Genomic DNA, 19,708 nt, shown 5'->3' on the forward strand with positions numbered 1-19,708 from the left:
AGATCTCTTATTTAATCATCAGAGGCTTTACAGTTGAGCTAACCGGAATCCACTTTTACAGTGTAAGTTAATGCACCGTGTGTATATAGTGTCGGATTTCATAACATTTTAATTTATTTATTTTTGTGTTTTTATTTATTTTTGTGTGGTTGTAGGATGATTGAGATATAAAAATAATATTTAAGTAGAATAAAGAAGGAAAAAAAAAAGATTTGTTAGGAACATATCCAAAATGTTAATAGGTAGAATAGATAGAAAAATGACTTTCTAACAAAAAATTTAGTTAAGTTTAGCAAAAAAAAAAAAAAAAAATAGTTAAAATTTTATTTAGTCAGGTTGTTTGTTGGTCACAAAGTGGGCCCATTTTCATCACTTCTCTTCCCCAAGGGTTGGGCCTATTTCACTTAGGCCATGTCCTAGACTCTCCTAATTGAGAAATGTCCAATAAGGTGAATAAGTGATTTTGTTTTAATAAAAAATTGTGAGTTATATATACATATATATATATATATATATAATTTTTTTTCTCTCCACTTTTGAGAAGGCTAAAAAAATTATGTGATGTTAAAAATATTACAATTTTATTATATAGGTCTTATAAATTGTAGTGTCATTAATCACAATATGTAATTCAAATACTTACTTATTAATTTATATTTGTTAATGTGCCATTGTTGTGGGCCTTTTTGGCAACTCTAGGCTGGGTTGTCTCCTGCCACGTTACGGCGTAACGGTTCTAAGGTAGGAGAGTTGGGACTGGCTTGATTACAACACACCTCAAGTTGGCTTGTGCACTAGCTAGAACCCCTTTACTGGACCTTGGACATGTGCCCATGATAGAGGATGCTATTACAAAAAAAGTTATGACAGGCAGGTGTAATATAACAAAAATAAGAAGAATATTCTTATTGTCCACCAAAAAACGAAAAAGCTAAATCATGATCTTAGTGAAGGAGAAAATAATGCAGTGATATAAACGCGGCAGAAATGAGTTAATAACAATGATAAAAAGAAAAAGAAATAATATTAATGCTTGATCAATAAAATAAAAGGAAGAATGATTAGTCTGCCATGCTTGATTTCTCAACGGAGTCAAGGTTAGGAAAGAAACTACTCTTCAATGCGGGCAATCTCATAGGAAAATCTTGCCACAAAAATTGCCCACTTTGAGAGAATGGGCCTAGATGGCTTATCCTCAAATTCCTTAATCCTCACTAGAGAGCAGGCTTTCAGAGGGAGAGATGGGAATAGCCTATTGGTACATGCCCACTATCACACTCTTGCTCACTCTCTGTTTTTCCTTTTTGATTCCTTTTTTTGTTTTCTAAGTTTCTTGTTTTCCCTCTCATCTTTCACTCATTTTCTTACTTCTTTTTCCCTTGTTTTATCTCTCCTGTTCTTTGGTCTCTTTCGTTCCCTCTACTATGCACAGCTAAGAACCTTTTTATATTACCTGCTGTAACGGGTTTTTACTGTTTTACCCCTTAACTACTTTTGTCCTAATATAGGTGTCCTGCCCAGACCACTCATTGGTTTGTTGGTTGCCCAGCCATCACTATTTTCTTGTGCTGGCCATGCCACACTCTGTTCCCAAACAAAAGAGTTTTGTTTTGTTTTCTTACTCTCTATGTCATTCCTATCCAGATAAGGGTGGACATTCTCTCTTACTATCCCCTATGGCATGCACCTAGTGATTCCAGCTCATCTTTCCTTCTTTTGGGTAGTATGTCATCCTAGCAGGACATTTCCCCCAAAAGAGTTTGAGCAGAAACCCTAGAATAGGCTTTTCCCTTCTCTTCACCACCAGATCATACATTCTCTTACCTTTAACTCATGACCCATTACTCCTGTATTGGTTGGGTACAAATAGGTGGTGCCTGAGTCTTGTGCGTGCTTTACTTCCATGTGTGTCCATGGCTTGCTTGCTGTTCATGCGTTTGCCATGACCTACGGGCTTGTCTGGTCTTTGCTGCACGTTTTGCTACTTATTCTTAACCTCTTGTGGCATGGATGAGTCACTGGGCTTTCATTCTTTATATCTTGCTTCCTCTTTGGGCTGGGTCTTGCTTGGGTATGGGCCTTTCCTTCTTCAATCCAACTCTTACCCTTTTTATGGGTTGGTTGACACTTCTATCATGCCACCTCGTTGTTTTTGCCATATTATTATTTGACTTGTGCTTGCTGGGCCTCTTTTGGGCCTACTGTACACTTTCCTTTTGCACAGTCCCAATAGCCCAATACTATCATTGGGCTTGTACTCACACTGTTTTGGGCTTCCTTGGCCCATTTCATTGCTTTGGGGCCTCTTTGGCCCATTTTATTCTTTTAGGCATCCTCGGCCCGTTTCATTTCCTCGGGCATCCTCGGCCCATTTCATTTCCTCGGGCATCTTCGGCCCATTCTAATCCTTCATTCCCATAGGCTTTTGTTAAGTCTTTCAGGCTTCCCCGGCCCAAATTATCATATTCTTTACTTTCGGGGTTTATAGGAATACCCACCAACCCCATTTGCTTAGTTTCTTCCTTTGGGCTTTTTCGGCCCATTTTTGCTTACTTTCCATTTCTTATAATGCTCATGGGTTTACTATTTCTTTCTTCGAGCTCCTTTAAGCCCGCTTGCTTTCTTTGAGGCCTTTTTACTATTTTACAGGCCTATGGACCATTATTCCTGTCATTCAGGCTTAATGGTTTTTTTTTCTCAACTTGTTAATTCGTCTTCTTTATTCCCTCTCATATTGTTGGATTTCTTCCTTTTATTGGGCTTTCTTGCCAAAGTGGGCATCAACAACCATCAATTACAGTCTTTTTCACATCAATTTTAAAAAATTTTGTTTTTCTATTAAAATTTGTAGTAGTTTTAGCATTTTTCTAAAAAAATTAATAGAACAATAGTAGTCCAACTAAATTACCATTAAGAAAATGAAAAATGTTGAAATTGCTACAAATTTTCTAAAAAAAACTTAAGAATTGATATGACAAGAATGTGATTGGTGCCACTTAAACAATAAAATAAATGGATGTTTGAATAAATTTCTTTTTGATTTGACAAGAATATGATTTTTTTTTTTTTTTGAGAAAGACGACAAGAATATGATTGGTGCCATTGAATGTTTGAATGAATTTCTTTTTAATGTGACAAGAATATAATTGGTGTCCACTTAAACAATATTATAAATAAATGTTTGAATTAATTTTTTATAATTTGTGATACGTCAATTTTTAAGACCTTTACAATTTGCAAAATCCGTAACATCACTTAAGTGAAATTAGTCATATTAAAAAAATAATTTAAAACAATAACTAAATTGATGAAAAATAAATTATATATTATTTATATATAAAAGGAGCCATTTAAATTTTTTACTTGTTTTATTGAAAGGTTTAAATTTTTTACTTTAGGGCTAAAATTATATTTAAATAAAAATTGTGATGGTGGGAATAAGATACAATGTAAATATGTAAGTATTATAATTTTTTCTAATTTTTAATGGTTTCGTTTAGCACTTTTTTTATCTTAGATTGGCCGCACCACATTTGAAAGACAGTCATAGGCTACGATCCGGTCAGAGTAGATTTTTAATATGAAGAAATTAGATTTATTTTTCATGTGTGAATAGCAAATTGTTTGGGGGAAAAGCCACTAGAACGGTTAAAATTTTTAAAGCCAAAAAAATAAAAAAATAAAAAAAGAGAGAGAAGGAAAACCTCTCACCCAGATTTTTTTTCTCTTCCATATAATTTATGGTCTTACAATAAATTTGATTAATAAAATTTATTATTACATGAGAAAAGTATTATTTTTAATTATTTTAAAATAATTATTCAGTATCCAAAAATATAGTAACCAAATTCTAATTTTTAATTGTAATGATTTTTTAATAATTATTTATTTGACAATATAATAAGGATAATGATTTCAATAATTTCCCAAATCTTACCCAAAAAAAAAAAAAAAAACACACACACACACACACATTCATTGCCATTTTTTCTTATAAAAAAAATCCAATATAATAAAGGAGAAAATAGAAGAAGTAATGAAGGGACATGTACTTAACTATCTTGTCAGCCTGTCTACCATGTCCATATATATGCCTTTGAAATAATCCAAAAGTCAACAAAAACAAAAGTTATAATTAATGGTCCAACTTGATGAGCTCTCGTGGGGGAAAAATTAAGGAACCTTTCCACAGTATCTATTTAGGTCAGGTTACTACTGCCTCTCTCTCTCTCTCTCTCTGTCTCACACACACACACTAAAATAAAAAAGAAAAATACGCTACTTTCTTCAATTGGCATAATCAAACTCACAAAGGATTGTATCAAAAAAAAAACCCACAAGGGAGGAACCATACTATATTTTCCTTTAGTATGTATAGTTGTATACTACTAAAATGAGAAATAGAAATATTGGGGTCAACTTTTCACAAACCAAAATGGGCAATTTGTGAAAACAAGAATCATCAAATACATTATAGCCATGTCCCATGCATCATTTAGAATATGGTAAGTCAAAAGCTTTTGATTATAAGAAAAAAAAAAAAAAGTCAAAAGCTTTTGCTTTAACAATGCTACTACTATTTTATGAGGCCATTCTAATGGACAAACTCTTCCTTCTACTTTCATCTGAAGAAACTTGAGCATTCAGCCAAAAAAAAAAAAAAAAAAAAAAACAACTTAAGAAACTTGAGCATGTTAATTTGATTCTCAAATCCAGTTGATTTGGAGCTACTCTTTTCACACAAATATTGGTCATAAGATCATTTATAAAAATAACATATTCATGTCATAAAATGGGGTAACTCTTTTATTTATTTATTTTTAAATTTAATTTACATGAATCCATTACTTTTCATGTTATAAATTCACAAATTGTTCTACACTTTTTTTTTTTTTTACATAAATTTATCACTTTTATCATTTTACAATTTCATAAAATTGTAAAATTGAGTGTGAACTGTGGTTGTAGAATTGTTGACTAAATTATGAAAAAAAAAAAGTTGGTTAATGGTGCTTTTCAAAAGTTAATAAGACATTTTTATTTTATTTTTAAGAAATGAATTTTAGTACAGAGAAAGTGATGATCTTTATTTCTTACAAAGATGGAGGTGGACCAGTCAACTCAGAATCCTAATTTCCCATCCTACCGAAACATTAAAAACGCGTTTTTCGCCATCATCATAGTCAAAAGCCGTGCCTTCCCTTTAGAACAAGAACAAACTTCACCTACTAACAAAGTCCAACCTTAGCCCCACCAAAACCCAAACCAAAAGACGCAAAACATTTAAAAAAAAAAAAAAAAAAACATACACGCAAAAACAAAAACACTTTCATCTGCTTCTGAGAAAACCATGAATTTCACATTCAACAACAACAACAACAACAACAACAAACAAATCACTTCTTGTTCACCTCCACCTCCTATTGTTTTCCACCAATGAAAGATCCTCTAACTATGGAATACTCAGAAACAGCAACAACAGCAATGACAGCAACAAGGAGCTTTAGCTCTGATGCTTTGGCTACTACTCTTAGCAACTCAATCCAAGCTTTAGGCAGAGGTTTTGATGTCACCTCTGATATTAGGCTTCTTTACTGCAAGGGAGCTCCTGGGTCGAGGCTGGTTCACCTTGAGGAAGACAGTACCAGGGATCTTGTGGTCTATGATGGAGTTGTGGTGCCAAATGTGCCTCGTGAGATTCACTGCTCAAAGGGGAAGACTGCCATTGAGAGTAAATCTGTGTGCTCCTTTCATGAGGTTGTTTCTGACTTTCTTCATACATTTTGATTTTGGGTTTTTTTTTTCTTGCTCTTGGTGTTTTTTGCTGCTTGAATAATTATCTGGGTACATCTGAATTCTATAATTCTGATTGTGTGATGGGCTTGTTGAGATGTGGGGTTGTTTGTGATTTAGCTTTGTTTTTTTGTGTATTGATTGGGTACTGAAATTAATATCCGGGATGTTTGTTTTCTTGTCCTAGTTTGGTTTGGTAATGGAATTATAGCTGGGTATGTTTCAATTTCAACTCTTTAATTCTTATGGTGAACTGGTTCATATGAGCGTGGTTCAGGACCATCATCTTTAACAATTGGCGTGCAATGATTGTCTAGTTTTCAATTTCTATTTGTCTCTAAGATCTTCAATAGATTTTGGTTGTCTATAATTTTAATAGAGTGGTCTGGTAGTCTAAAGATTCTTTTGGTTCCATTTATTTATGGCTGCTGATTTCCAATGTGATTATGTACTTGTAAAATATATTTGATTTCTACATTATATACTATGTGCATCGTGAATGTTTTGTAAATATGCAATAACAGTTTGTCATGATTTCTTTGTATAATTGCAATCTCCTGTCACTACTTTGATGCTCTGGTTGCATTTGGACATGGAATTAGGGGTGGTTAAAGTGGACCACATTTTAACACCTTAATAGATTCTATTAAGTTACAATTACAAAACTGTATTTGTTAAATATTGTGCCACTGTTGGGGAGCATCTTTTTTATAATCATCAAGATTGTGAATGCATTGTTTAGACCTGAGAGATTTAAGAGATAATCATAGTGTTCCTGACCTGTGTTTTCCTCTTCTCTTCTAAGCTATGTAAGTTCTATCGCATCTGTCGAGATTATATTCATTTGGGCTTTTATGGCATAGGTAGTTTGATCTTCTAGAAAAATGAATTACAAAAGAAAAGGCTCCAGTTACTTATTGCAATTAAATTTTACCCTATTATAGCCAGAAGACTTTATACAATTTTTTTTGATAAGAAGTCTGTGACAATTTTTAAAGTTCTTCCCAAGAAGCTGAAGGTTATATTTAAGTTGATTTAGGAAAATTGCAAAAAAAAAAAAAAAAAAAAAAAAGTATGTGGGCTACAACTATTGGATTTTGTCATGATGATGGGAGAGTACTTCTGAAAATGATGGTTTGTTAACTACCAGCTTTGCTATTCATACTAATGGTGGGGAGAATTATGGTTCAAGGCTTCTAGGGTTAATTTGGTTAAGAGAACCCTTTTCTTGCTCCTCCTCCTTTTCTTTTTAACCCTGGCCTTGATATTCTGCATGCAATTTGTATCTAAGAGGAAAACCGCAAGTTTATTTAATGATTTCAAATTTGGAGGAGATTATTAGGGTTTTTCATTTAGAGAGTACTGATCACACTATCTTTTTAAGCATCCTGAAATATACTGAAAATCATAAATTGTAGAAGAGACTCTGACCTTTATCGTGGGCTGAAGTTTTCCCTTGGACATCATTTTGTGGATGAATGCTGCAATTTCAGCTCAAGCTTTTGAGTTTCTGCATCCACTTGTTGTCAAGGAGTTCCAACATTTAGCAGGGGCCAGGTCAGAGAAGGCTTAGATCACATTTGGGGGTAGATTCTGTTTTTCAATTTGTTTTATCCAACCAACCTACCTATTTGTTTCTCTTTTTTCAGATTCTATCTAGGAATTTTTGTCAGTGTTGTTGGGTGAGAGATATTTCATGATTTTGGAAGAAGCAGGGATGGAGAGTAAAAATTATCTAATCATTGGGACAGAATTTCCTTTCTAAGTTGGGTTGTGGATTAGCTTAGGCTAATGAGAGAAAACCTATAAAGGCCTAGGAAAATGGTTTTTTAGATATGTGAATGGGGAGAATCTTTAATTATGGACGAGATACAAAAATTTCAATAGGGAGAATATTTGATTTCCTTGAAAATCATCATCCAAAGATATCTTGGATGGCCTAGTTTTTCAGGGAATTATTATTTTTAAATGATATCAGCTGTAAGCGATGTTCTTCAGCTGCAGTTCTTACTGGAGTAACCAAGTGGTATTTATGTAGACCAGGCTGTAGGCAAGCAAGCAAGATCCTGATCAAAGTATCTTTTTTGATAAGTAAAATTTGAAATTTGAAACTGATCAAAGTATCTTTTGACAATCGACAAGCATTTCTAGTTAGGAATTTGGAAACACTCATAATTTCATTCTTTTTATTGGCAAGATTGGAACCTAAGACCATACAGATCTAACTCAACCCTTTTTCCACCTGTACTTGTCTGTCATTGAGAATTGTGGTCTTTGAGCTCACAAATTGAAATTATTTTAAGTCAAGGTCATTGGTAAACAATTTCTCCTAGTGTTTTCAACAAAGACATCCAGGATTTAAACCTCCCTGCTCCCAATTACTTCATAAAAAAGAAGAAGAAAAAAACATTTTCTCCTAGTGTTCTTAAAAGCTTCAAAGCTCAAAGCCCCAAGGTCTAAAGTGTTTTTCTTGACCAAAGTGAAGCTCATTTAGTGGAGCGCACCTTAGGCACTGTTGTATGACACTTTTTGAAGAAGTAAAAATCATGCTTGGTCACAACTTTTTGTTATTTTTTCCCCCCTAAAAAATATATGAACCATTAAACTCTTGTTCTTAAAGGAAATTACATAGACATTGATTTATTATACAAACATTATTCTTAAGGTGCTGTATTATACAAACAATTTTTTGTTTGCATATTAAAAGACATAAACAAGGATAATTAATTATTCTTGTGCTTTTTTTTGATAAGTAATAAGTATATTGATATAAAAAAGGAACACCCTAGTACATAGGGAGTGAACAAGGGAAAGGAAATCAAATACAAAAATTGCAAGAGTCTAAGAAATCAATAAAAGAAGGGAATGATTGTTGTTGCAAAGCAAACAACCAATCCCTTAAAGTTCTAAAAAAGAGAAGCTTGAGGTCCGGAATAGAACTCTCAATATCTTCAAAATATCTACTATTTCTCTCCCTCCAAAGACAACACATTAAGCAATGAGGAATGATGGACCAAATGTAACCATTTCGATGACGACCAAAGCTGCCTTGCCAACACCCTAACAGCCCCAAAACAGTGTGTGGACTTAACTGAACTGAAACAAGATTTTTGTGCAATTGCACCAACCATTTTAGCTAATAGGCAAAATATATCACTATTTTGATATTATTAACTTTCTTATATTGTATGTTATGTACGTTATGTTTTTATAAAAAACATTAGAGGCTATTATATATTATATTTGAAAAATATGCGCGTTTTGCTTCAGTTAGGCGCATTCTTATGCTTTGTGCCTAGGCTCCAAGTGTATCGTGTGCTTAACAATTTTACCAACACTAGTATCTCTTTTTCAGCACCACAAAGGTGATCATTGTGGACAATTTTGAGAGAGGAATAATAGAGCTGTCTTCAGGATTAATTGTCTTTGTTCTGGAGGTCATTGTTTGGTTGATTGAACTGCTTTAGACATCATCCATTCCATTATATTTTTATGTTTTTTCTTAAATCTTTTGAACATCAAAATGTAATTTTTAGGAGCTGCTCTTGTACTCCCCCTCTGCTTGTGCATTCTCTCCTCTTATTTATATATTTGTTCTTTGCTTGTCCAAGAAAAGGCGAACACATCTTTTGGGAACCTAATACTGGACCTTTAAGCTTTACTTAAACATGTTCATAGTCAATAGTACTAAATATTCTACATCCACCCCAATAATACCCTTGTTTAATGAGAGCTCCCAAAGCTGTGGAAAGTACTTCCTTTGTTCTCTTCCAAATTTTTCTGGTTCACTTGCTTCAATTATCTTAGCATGTTCAAAGGTATGAATTCTGAATTTGTTAGGGCAGCTTAGTTCTGTTGATGATCTTATGTTTGCAAAAGAATTGATGATAGTTTGTAAATAATATCGGGTTGTAAAGTGACTTAATTGGCGATGACATATTTAGGACTACATTGGGCTCCAATTTCAAGGCTATATAGCTTGCAGGGTGAAGAAGCACTATCTTTCAAAGGGATGGTGTCAAACAAAAATATGTTATCTTCTCTTCTTACTTATTTTATTCCCCTCTTAAAAGTGCCCATTTGTATCGATAATAAATTGAACAAGATTCAAAGAATTTTTTTTTTTTTTTTTTTTTTTTTACTCTCAATATCTTCAAAATATCTACTATTTCTCTCCCTCCAAAGACAACACATTAAGCAATGAGGAATGATGGACCAAATGTAACCATTTCGATGACGACCAAAGCTGCCTTGCCAACACCCTAACAGCCCCAAAACAGTGTGTGGACTTAACTGAACTGAAACAAGATTTTTGTGCAATTGCACCAACCATTTTAGCTAATAGGCAAAATATATCACTATTTTGATATTATTAACTTTCTTATATTGTATGTTATGTACGTTATGTTTTTATAAAAAACATTAGAGGCTATTATATATTATATTTGAAAAATATGCGCGTTTTGCTTCAGTTAGGCGCATTCTTATGCTTTGTGCCTAGGCTCCAAGTGTATCGTGTGCTTAACAATTTTACCAACACTAGTATCTCTTTTTCAGCACCACAAAGGTGATCATTGTGGACAATTTTGAGAGAGGAATAATAGAGCTGTCTTCAGGATTAATTGTCTTTGTTTTGGAGGTCATTGTTTGGTTGATTGAACTGCTTTAGACATCATCCATTCCATTATATTTTTAGGTTTTTTCTTAAATCTTTTGAACATCAAAATGTAATGTTTAGGAGCTGCTCTTGTACTCCCCCTCTGCTTGTGCATTCTCTCCTCTTATTTATATATTTGTTCTTTGCTTGTCCAAGAAAAGGCGAACACATCTTTTGGGAACCTAATACTGGACCTTTAAGCTTTACTTAAACATGTTCATAGTCAATAGTACTAAATATTCTACATCCACCCCAATAATACCCTTGTTTAATGAGAGCTCCCAAAGCTGTGGAAAGTACTTCCTTTGTTCTCTTCCAAATTTTTCTGGTTCACTTGCTTCAATTATCTTAGCATGTTCAAAGGTATGAATTCTGAATTTGTTAGGGCAGCTTAGTTCTGTTGATGATCTTATGTTTGCAAAAGAATTGATGATAGTTTGTAAATAATATCGGGTTGTAAAGTGACTTAATTGGCGATGACATATTTAGGACTACATTGGGCTCCAATTTCAAGGCTATATAGCTTGCAGGGTGAAGAAGCACTATCTTTCAAAGGGATGGTGTCAAACAAAAATATGTTATCTTCTCTTCTTACTTATTTTATTCCCCTCTTAAAAGTGCCCATTTGTATTGATAATAAATTGAACAAGATTCAAAGAAATTTTTTTTTTGGGGGTGGTTGGGGGTGGGGGATTGGAGGTAGCTAGGAAGCTCCATCTAGTTGATTGGGGGACGGTTTGTTCTCTTTTGAAGAAAGGAGGGTTGGCGATTCGTAAAATGAGCACATTCAATGAAACGCTCTAGGTAAATGGCTGAGGATGGATGGAGTGGTTAGGGATCAGCTTTTGCAATGTATTATCTCTCTTAAATATGGTGAAGCCTGATTGTCAAAAAATATATATATATGGTGAAGCCTGAGGTGGGGTAGGCTATGAAGGAGCTTAGAGGGTCCTATGGGGTTAGTCTCTGGAAGTGCATTAGAGGAGGATAGGATAACTTTTCACAATATATAAAATTATTTGGGGTTGGTCATACACGGATTCAATCTTGGCATGATTTTTGGTGTGGGGATTTTTGCCTGAATGATGCTTTCCCTAACTTATAAGCTTGCAACTGATAGGAATGCGTCAATTGATTCCTATTTGGGTAACAACCATACTTGGAATCATCATTTTATTCAATCATCCTGGGATCCGGAATTGGAGTCTGTCTACGAATTCTTTTGATGTGCTATACTCTAGTCTCCCTGCTTAGAGGATTGGATAGAGTAGAACCTTGTAAAAGCCGGTAAATTTGAAGTTCATTCTTATTATGAAGCTTTGATGGGTACTTTGGGGGCAAGTTTTCCACACAAAAGTATATAGCAAGTCAAGGTGCCTAAAGATTGTTTTCTTTGTGTGGACCAAAGCGCTAGACAGAATTTTTCAACAATGGATAATTTGTGGAAGTGTAAACATGATGATTGTCAATTGGTGTTGTATGTTCAAGACTGGTGGAGAATCGGTGGACCACCTTTTACTTCATTGTATGGTAGCTAGAGGTATTGTCACTTGTGTGGGTGTTATATGGAGTATCATGGGTCATGTTGAAGATGGTGGTGCAAATGCTCCGTTGTTTGAGAGGGATTTTTCAAAGCCATAGTAGTTATAAAGTTTGGAATGCGGTCCCTTTGTGTGTCGTGTATAATTAGGGTGGATCACAACATCCTGACTTTTGATGGAATTATGGTGAATCCATAGGATCAACAAATCATTGTTACAATGCTTGTATGATTAGATGGTCGTGCTTGGAAATTTGCCCTCATGTTCAGTTTTGGATTTGTTACAATTCTAGATAGTCTGAATTTTGAAATTGTAAGATCTAGAATATATGTTTTTCTGATAGTTTTTGTTGAATAATGTCATATATTTATTAAAAAGAAGTTCTGTACATAATCTCATGTTTAATTTGCAGAGATTTCAAGCATGGTATTCTTACTAGATTGCTTGTCATAAGGTTGAGACTCAGTCTTTTATATTCATAAAGTACTATATTTGCTGTTTTTGTGTTAAGTATCATGTCCATTGCTTGCATGCTTGTCTGGCATTGATGTTTTGACTTATTTCCCTGATAACATGAAACCATTCTACCTATTTTTTGACCTATTATGTTTTTAACCTCAGTGTCTAATAGATGCCTTTGATACTTGAAATTCCAGATGGCAGAATATTTTAATAAGAAATCAGATATATCAGGACGCATCCCGCTGGGAAGTTTTAATGCCATGTTCAATTTCACTGGTTCTTGGCAAGTAGATGCAGCAGCTACAAAATCCCTTGCAATGGTTGGATGTTTCATTCCTCTATTTGAAGTTAAGTTGGCAAAAGATGGTTTGGTTTTGAGTGAGGAAATTAGACATGCTGTTCCTTACTCTTGGGATCCAGCATCTTTGGCAAGGTATGCAATTCATCACTGATTTGTATTGTTGTAATTCACTTCAGTTTGGACAGCTTTCTATTTGTTTTTCATTGATTTATCTAATGTTTAAATTAGAGAGTTCTTGTTTTTTCAATTGATATTCTAGCATGATGATGTGAATGATCTCTTGCTCAAATAGCCATTTCTTTTCTCATAAATGAGGGTGAGGGTTGAGGTTGTAAATTCAAAACCCACTATGTGTGTGTGTAACTTAGCAATCAAAAGAGAATATATACATGATAATGTAATGCTTATTATGATCAATATTCTCAAAGTAATAGATCTTCAAAAAGGACTATGATTTGGAGGTGCCAAAATTGTTGAATCTTTTACCTACTCCTATACATATCTAATATTTCGTTCTTATCTTGAATAACCTCGATATGCATTGAATTACATGATAGTTACAAATTGGTTACTGAGTAATTATGACCAGTATATATTGCTCAATAAAATGGTGTGGTCTTCATCCCAATGGATCTGTGCTTCTTTCCAAATATGTAATTTGAGACACTAGTGTATAGTAAAATGATGGAAACTCATACTTGATACGTCCTTGGAGAAAGGACAATAGCATGGATCATATGGTATTACCTTTTTGTTGGGAAATCTTGTAACTACCAATTACTATGCAATATTTTAGACGTAATTGCCCTGTTAATGCATAGAGAAGAACTTTGACAGTTCCAAACTCCAGTGATTTGTCAATATGCTGGGAGCATGTTCTGATGGCTAACTGGATCGACTCAATATTTTGGTTGCAATTGAAAATTAAAAGTAAAAATTAAAGATGAATTTGATGATCTGGAGAGCATGTTTCTGACTTGCGTTTCCATTTCATTTTCCCACTTTTCAGTTTTATTGAAAATTTTGGTACCCATATCGTTACGTCTGCAACAATCGGTGGAAGAGATGTTGTTTATATCAGGCAGCACCAATTATCTCCATTGTCAGCGTTGGACATTGAGAGCTATGTGAAAGACATTGGGGATCAGAGGTTTCTGGAGTCAAAAAGCCAGTTAAGTGCTGGGCCCTTAAAATACAAGGATAAGGTCAGCATGGCTCACTCTAAAACCTCTTTTTTTTTTTTTTTCTAAAAGATTGCATTTATTCCTAAAAGTCTAGAACCCTCATGGAACTTTTAGCTCATTGCATCATGTCTCCTTGCTCTCAAGTGTGTTTTGATGAAATTTGTTGCTCTCTGAAGCCGTTTCTGTTTCATTGCATAAATTTTCTTCTTAGCTTATTTGCAAAAAATTCTTAAAATTAAGTTTATTGCTGCAGGATGTTACTGTAATTTTCAGGAGGAGAGGAGGCGATGATCTTGAGCAGAGTCATGCCAAGTGGGTAGAGACTGTTCAGTTGGCTCCAGATGTGATTAACATGACCTTTATACCCATCGTTTCTCTGTTGGAAGATGTGCCCGGAATAAAGCATTTGGCACGTGCAATTGAATTATATCTGGAATGTAAGATTTCATTTAACTATTTGTTTTCTTGAAATGTGAATTTCATTCACATCCTAGAAAGTGGCTACCAAAAGTAACATGAAAAATATATTAGAAAGAAAAAGAAAAGAGTATTCTTAGAAATACATTCCATTTTTTTTTTTATCCATTAGAAATACATTCCATTATTTGAAGCGAGAAGGGTTTGAAGCCATTTAAAAAAGAAAAAAGGAAAACGAAAATTCAATACCTAAGTAATAAATCCTGTTTATTGATTAACGACAAGTGATCAGTATATGAAAGTGATTTACTTTTTAAACTATGTTGTAGAAGTTCATTTATGCTTGCTTCATCAGGCCTTTTAACAAGATGTGATTGCACTACAGGGGCCAATACCACCTAGAAGTCAATAGGTGTGGAAATAATTTGATTAGAATCTACGCCTAACAGATTTTTCATAGTAGGCCATGAGATTGTTGCAAACATTCTCAAATATTTAGGTTACAGGTTCCAAAATAGGGCGAGTCAAACAAAGCATACACAATAATTCCTTAATGATAATACAGATAACAAATCTGACATTGAGTTCTAAAAATCTGGTATCTTTTTGTATTGTTTTTATTTTATTTCTTTCTGTGGTTAAAAATAATCTTGCTTTTAACAAATTTGATTGTCCTGTTGATTTATTACTTTCAATAAATCTCGAAATGTCCTCAACTATGTTAATTCCAACTGCAATTTCCCTTAGACTTGTTTAGGAGCTTATTCATCTTCTTTCTACTATGGAGTAGTTGTATTACAAAGATGCTTCTTTGATAATTGTTGCCTGCTTATCTGTTACTGTTTTTACCAGACAAGCCACCTATTGAAGATTTACAATATTTCTTGGATTTTCAAATTGCTCGAGTTTGGGCCCCAGAACACAATAATCTACAAAGAAAGGAGCCTGTGTGTTCCTCCCTTCAGTTCAGCTTGATGGGTCCAAAGCTATATGTGAGCCCAGATCAGGTAATTTTTGTGGTTCTATCATCTATGTACTGGAGTGGTTATGAAATTATGAATTTGAAATTGGCTTACAAGTGGTTCAGACATGTCTTGCATTCTTATTAAGTTAATTTTCAGTACTGCTGAAATATAAAAGAGAGACTGATAAACCTGAAACCAAGAGAGAAAAAAAAAAAAATGCATGGTCACAGTAAATTCAATGCAGATTCTGTGGTTAAAAATAATCTTGCTTTTAACAAATTTGATTGTCCTGTTGATTTATTACTTTCAATAAATCTCGAAATGTCCTCAACTATGTTAATTCCAACTGCAATTTCCCTTAGACTTGTTTAGGAGCTTATTCATCTTCTTTCTACTATGGAGTAGTTGTATTACAAAGATGCTTCTTTGATAATTGTTGCCTGCTTATCTGTTACTGTTTTTACCAGACAAGCCACCTATTGAAGATTTACAATATTTCTTGGATTTTCAAATTGCTCGAGTTTGGGCCCCAGAACACAATAATCTACAAAGAAAGGAGCCTGTGTGTTCCTCCCTTCAGTTCAGCTTGATGGGTCCAAAGCTATATGTGAGCCCAGATCAGGTAATTTTTGTGGTTCTATCATCTATGTACTGGAGTGGTTATGAAATTATGAATTTGAAATTGGCTTACAAGTGGTTCAGACATGTCTTGCATTCTTATTAAGTTAATTTTCAGTACTGCTGAAATATAAAAGAGAGACTGATGAACCTGAAACCAAGAGAGAAAAAAAAAAAATGCATGGTCACAGTAAATTCAATGCAGGAATGCCTGGAAAACTATTCTTGTATTTTCCCCCCTTTTAATGTTTTGTTTAATTTTTTCCTGTGTCATATGTGGCTCCTGGTTTGTCATTTCTGTAATCCAATTCTGGGGCATGTTGTTTCAGCCTTAAAAATAAGACTTGGAGTTTTGAGAAAATGGTTTTAGACTGAGGCTAGAAGGGATATTTTTCCCCAACTTGCACCCAAAAAAAGCTGTCATTTTTTTAATGACTCCATCTTTTAACATCCCCCCTTGCCATTCAAAAAGAGAGAGAGAGAGAGAGAGAGAGCAAAGCTAATAATGAACTTGAAAATATCTGATAACATGGTAATTATGAATAAAGTTTAGCTACAAAATTAGTTGTAGTTTAAGGCTACAATCTTATTCAATATTTTTCTATTGGAGGTGAATTTTGAAAATTCCATTATTGGATTATATTTTCTTCTTATATCCTGCATGTTTGCAAAATTTCAAAAAAATTAAAAATTAATAGTTATGCCATTAATGAATTGTTTTAATGGTTAGTTTTTGTATCATGTAGTAAATAATATTCGATTAACACAAAATTAGATACGTGTATTAAGAGAGTAAAAAACATATAATTCAACGGTTAGATTTCAAAAATATGTAGTAATGTTTATTTTATTGAGTAAAATTGTGGACAAAATTTAGCTATAAAATTGTTTGTAGCCTAAGGTTGTGTGCCCGTGTAAATTTTTTCCTTGGCATACCTTGTATTATTTCTTGACGAGTTACCTACCAGTTCAAGCATGCAAAATATGTTGGTTCTCTAGAATTTTTAAACATGGCTTGCTATTCCAGGTAACAGTTGGCCGTAAGCCAGTCACTGGGCTTAGACTTAGCCTAGAAGGGAACAAACAGAACCGACTTGCTATTCATATGCAGCATCTAGTGTCTCTTCCGAAAATTCTTCAGCCCCATTGGGATGCACACATGGCTATTGGGGCCCCCAAGTGGCAGGGTCCAGAGGAACAGGACAGCCGTTGGTTTGAGGCAATCAAGTGGAAGAACTTCTCCCATGTAAGCACTGCACCTATTGAGCACACTGAGACTTGCATTGGAGACCTCTCCGGTGTTCATATTGTCACAGGGGCTCAACTTGGTGTATGGGATTTTGGTGCCAAAAACGTGTTACACCTCAAACTACTCTTCTCTAAAGTACCAGGCTGTACAATAAGGCGGTCTGTTTGGGATCACAACCCTTCCACTCTTTACACATCACAGAGGCCTGATGGCACTTCTTCATCAGTTTCAAGTGATAAAAAGGAAGATGTAAGTTCAAGCCAAATTGGGAAACTCGCAAAAATTGTAGACATGACAGAAATGTCAAAGGGACCACAAGATATTCCTGGTCATTGGTTAGTCACAGGGGCAAAACTTGGGGTTGACAAGGGAAAGATTGTATTGCGCATAAAATACTCCTTGCTAAATTACTGATATAATTGGTTTTGTTCTAGTTTTTTACCCTTCCCACTAGAAACTATAGTAAAGCATTCTTTGCACAGGTGATCCCATTTCTTTGGTTTTGTACATTTGTGTTCTTTTGATCTATAGCCGCCTTGTTGATAATTGGTAGTCACATCATTGATTAGCTGATGACCTTTTTTCTTCTAGAATTTGGTTTGAATATTTTTATTTATTTATTATTGAAAAGGCTATTTTGTTGAATAATGAAATGATAAACTTGTTTATTTTATTTATTATAGAGTGATTTTTTCCTCGTGAAGATATGATGATGTGGGCTTCCTGACTGATGAACAATGGGCTGTGGGTTTTATATTCTCTATGCATATATTAGGTGATATCTATCTCTTTCAAATTTTCAAATGGGAAAAACTGAAGTACAATTACTTAGATATTTAGGTGCACTATATTAAGATCTCCTCTTAAATTCAAACCCACAATTAGATTGACCAATAAAAAGTGCTATATTTTCCAATGACAATTAAATTCAATGACACTATGAAATAAAATTTAATTGGAAATATATGTATTGCACCTACGCAAAGAATTATTATTATTATTATATTTTTTTTGAAAATAGTTACAATATGTTACTAACCCTAGAACTCGAACTCTTTCTCCCTCTAGACTCCAAGCACTTTATGTATGCTGGTGCCTATTAAACTATAAGGTTCTTGGCACCTAAGTATTGACTTAATCTGAAATACTTATGAATATTTTGTTACCTTTTTTCCTTTCCCAAACAATATCTTATACCTGGCTCTCTTTGATAAAAAATGGAACTAGTCCACCTTAATCAGCCTATGGGAAGAATCTATAGCCGTAAGTAATTCATCAGATACTTATAGCCGGCAATTTGAGGGAAGGACCCTTTTGATTGGTGACAGATCATTTGAAGCTGGATACAGAGCCAACTTTTGTGTACATTAAGGGTTCTATTTGCCCATGATTTGATAAATTCAAAGCCACGTAAATGACCAAGCATTTATCACAGTTTTCACGTTATATTGCTGGAAGGAAATACGTAACGTAAGTCATTGTAAACCCATAGGCATATACCATATTATGATTTAAACTTGTCAGTCCGGATTCTGTTTTCATTATTCCTAAATAACAACACATGAAACCTTTGTCATAACATTATTATTGGACCCTCATTTGAATGCAATTTTAATTTTTTTTGCTTGGTAATAGCTTCTGTTACATTGATGTTACCAATAACAAATGTTTGCGTAGGTTTCATTGTTACTGGACATTTCCGTCACCTTTGGATACAAATATTTGTTGCTATTAAGTGATTGCTAGTGATTGATGATAAAGGCACGTACTTGTGTCCGAAGAGAAAGCTCTCCAATAATACACTAACTACAAACATGTTGGGACGTTTGGGATTGAACATAGATCATTTCTGTTGTCTTGTTGCTTTTGTTATGAATCTAGAATGTAACTACAGGTTCAGACACACGATTCTAAATAAACACTCTCTCTCTATCTCTCTCTCAACTTTATTTTGTGGAACATTTTTTTATATAATTATTTTGGTAAACATTAATGATCCAATAATAAGAGTTTCAATTCTCTGAGGTCACCTTATAAAAGAAGAAAGTTACTTTTCTGACAATATTTTACCTTCCCCATGAAATAGTTATTAATTTTTTTTTTAAATGATTCATTAATAAATACTTTAAGAGCACCTTATAATAGGACTCATTTTATTTAATTTTCATAATTTTTAATTAAATATTATTATAACACCTACTAGTTGAATTGGTGACCCAAGGATCCAATGCTTATTCCTAGTTAAACTCCAGAGATAAAGATGATGATGAGTATCCCTTCATTTACCAAAAATTACAAAATAAAATGTTACAATGTTATACACTATTGCAACAATTTTTGACATTTTGGATGGGAAGGATGCTTATCATCATTGTTATTGCTGGAGTTTAACCTGGAATAAGCATTGGATTATTGGGTCAACAATTCAACTAGTAGGTGTTTGTTGATGTTCAATTAAAAATTATGAAAATTAAAAAAAAAATAAAAAATTTGTTTTTTAATTATTAAACAATGAAATTTT

General features: G+C 33.8%; 1 protein-coding gene across 1 annotated transcript; it reads left to right on the forward strand.

Moving 5' to 3' along the window:
* The first annotated feature begins 5,287 nt into the window (after positions 1-5,287).
* On the forward strand, positions 5,288-17,864 carry LOC112039592 (MACPF domain-containing protein CAD1). Its single transcript, XM_024072483.2, has 6 exons — positions 5,288-5,757; positions 12,648-12,886; positions 13,764-13,959; positions 14,192-14,375; positions 15,208-15,362; positions 16,966-17,864. Exons 1-6 carry the CDS (start codon positions 5,437-5,439, stop codon positions 17,599-17,601), a joined length of 1,731 nt encoding a protein of 576 aa, XP_023928251.2. The 5' UTR covers positions 5,288-5,436; the 3' UTR covers positions 17,602-17,864.
* The last annotated feature ends 1,844 nt before the right edge of the window (positions 17,865-19,708 follow it).

This window comes from Quercus suber, unplaced genomic scaffold (assembly GCF_002906115.3).
Source record: "Quercus suber isolate HL8 unplaced genomic scaffold, Cork oak 2.0 scaffold_1043, whole genome shotgun sequence".
Lineage (NCBI taxonomy): Eukaryota > Viridiplantae > Streptophyta > Magnoliopsida > Fagales > Fagaceae > Quercus > Quercus suber.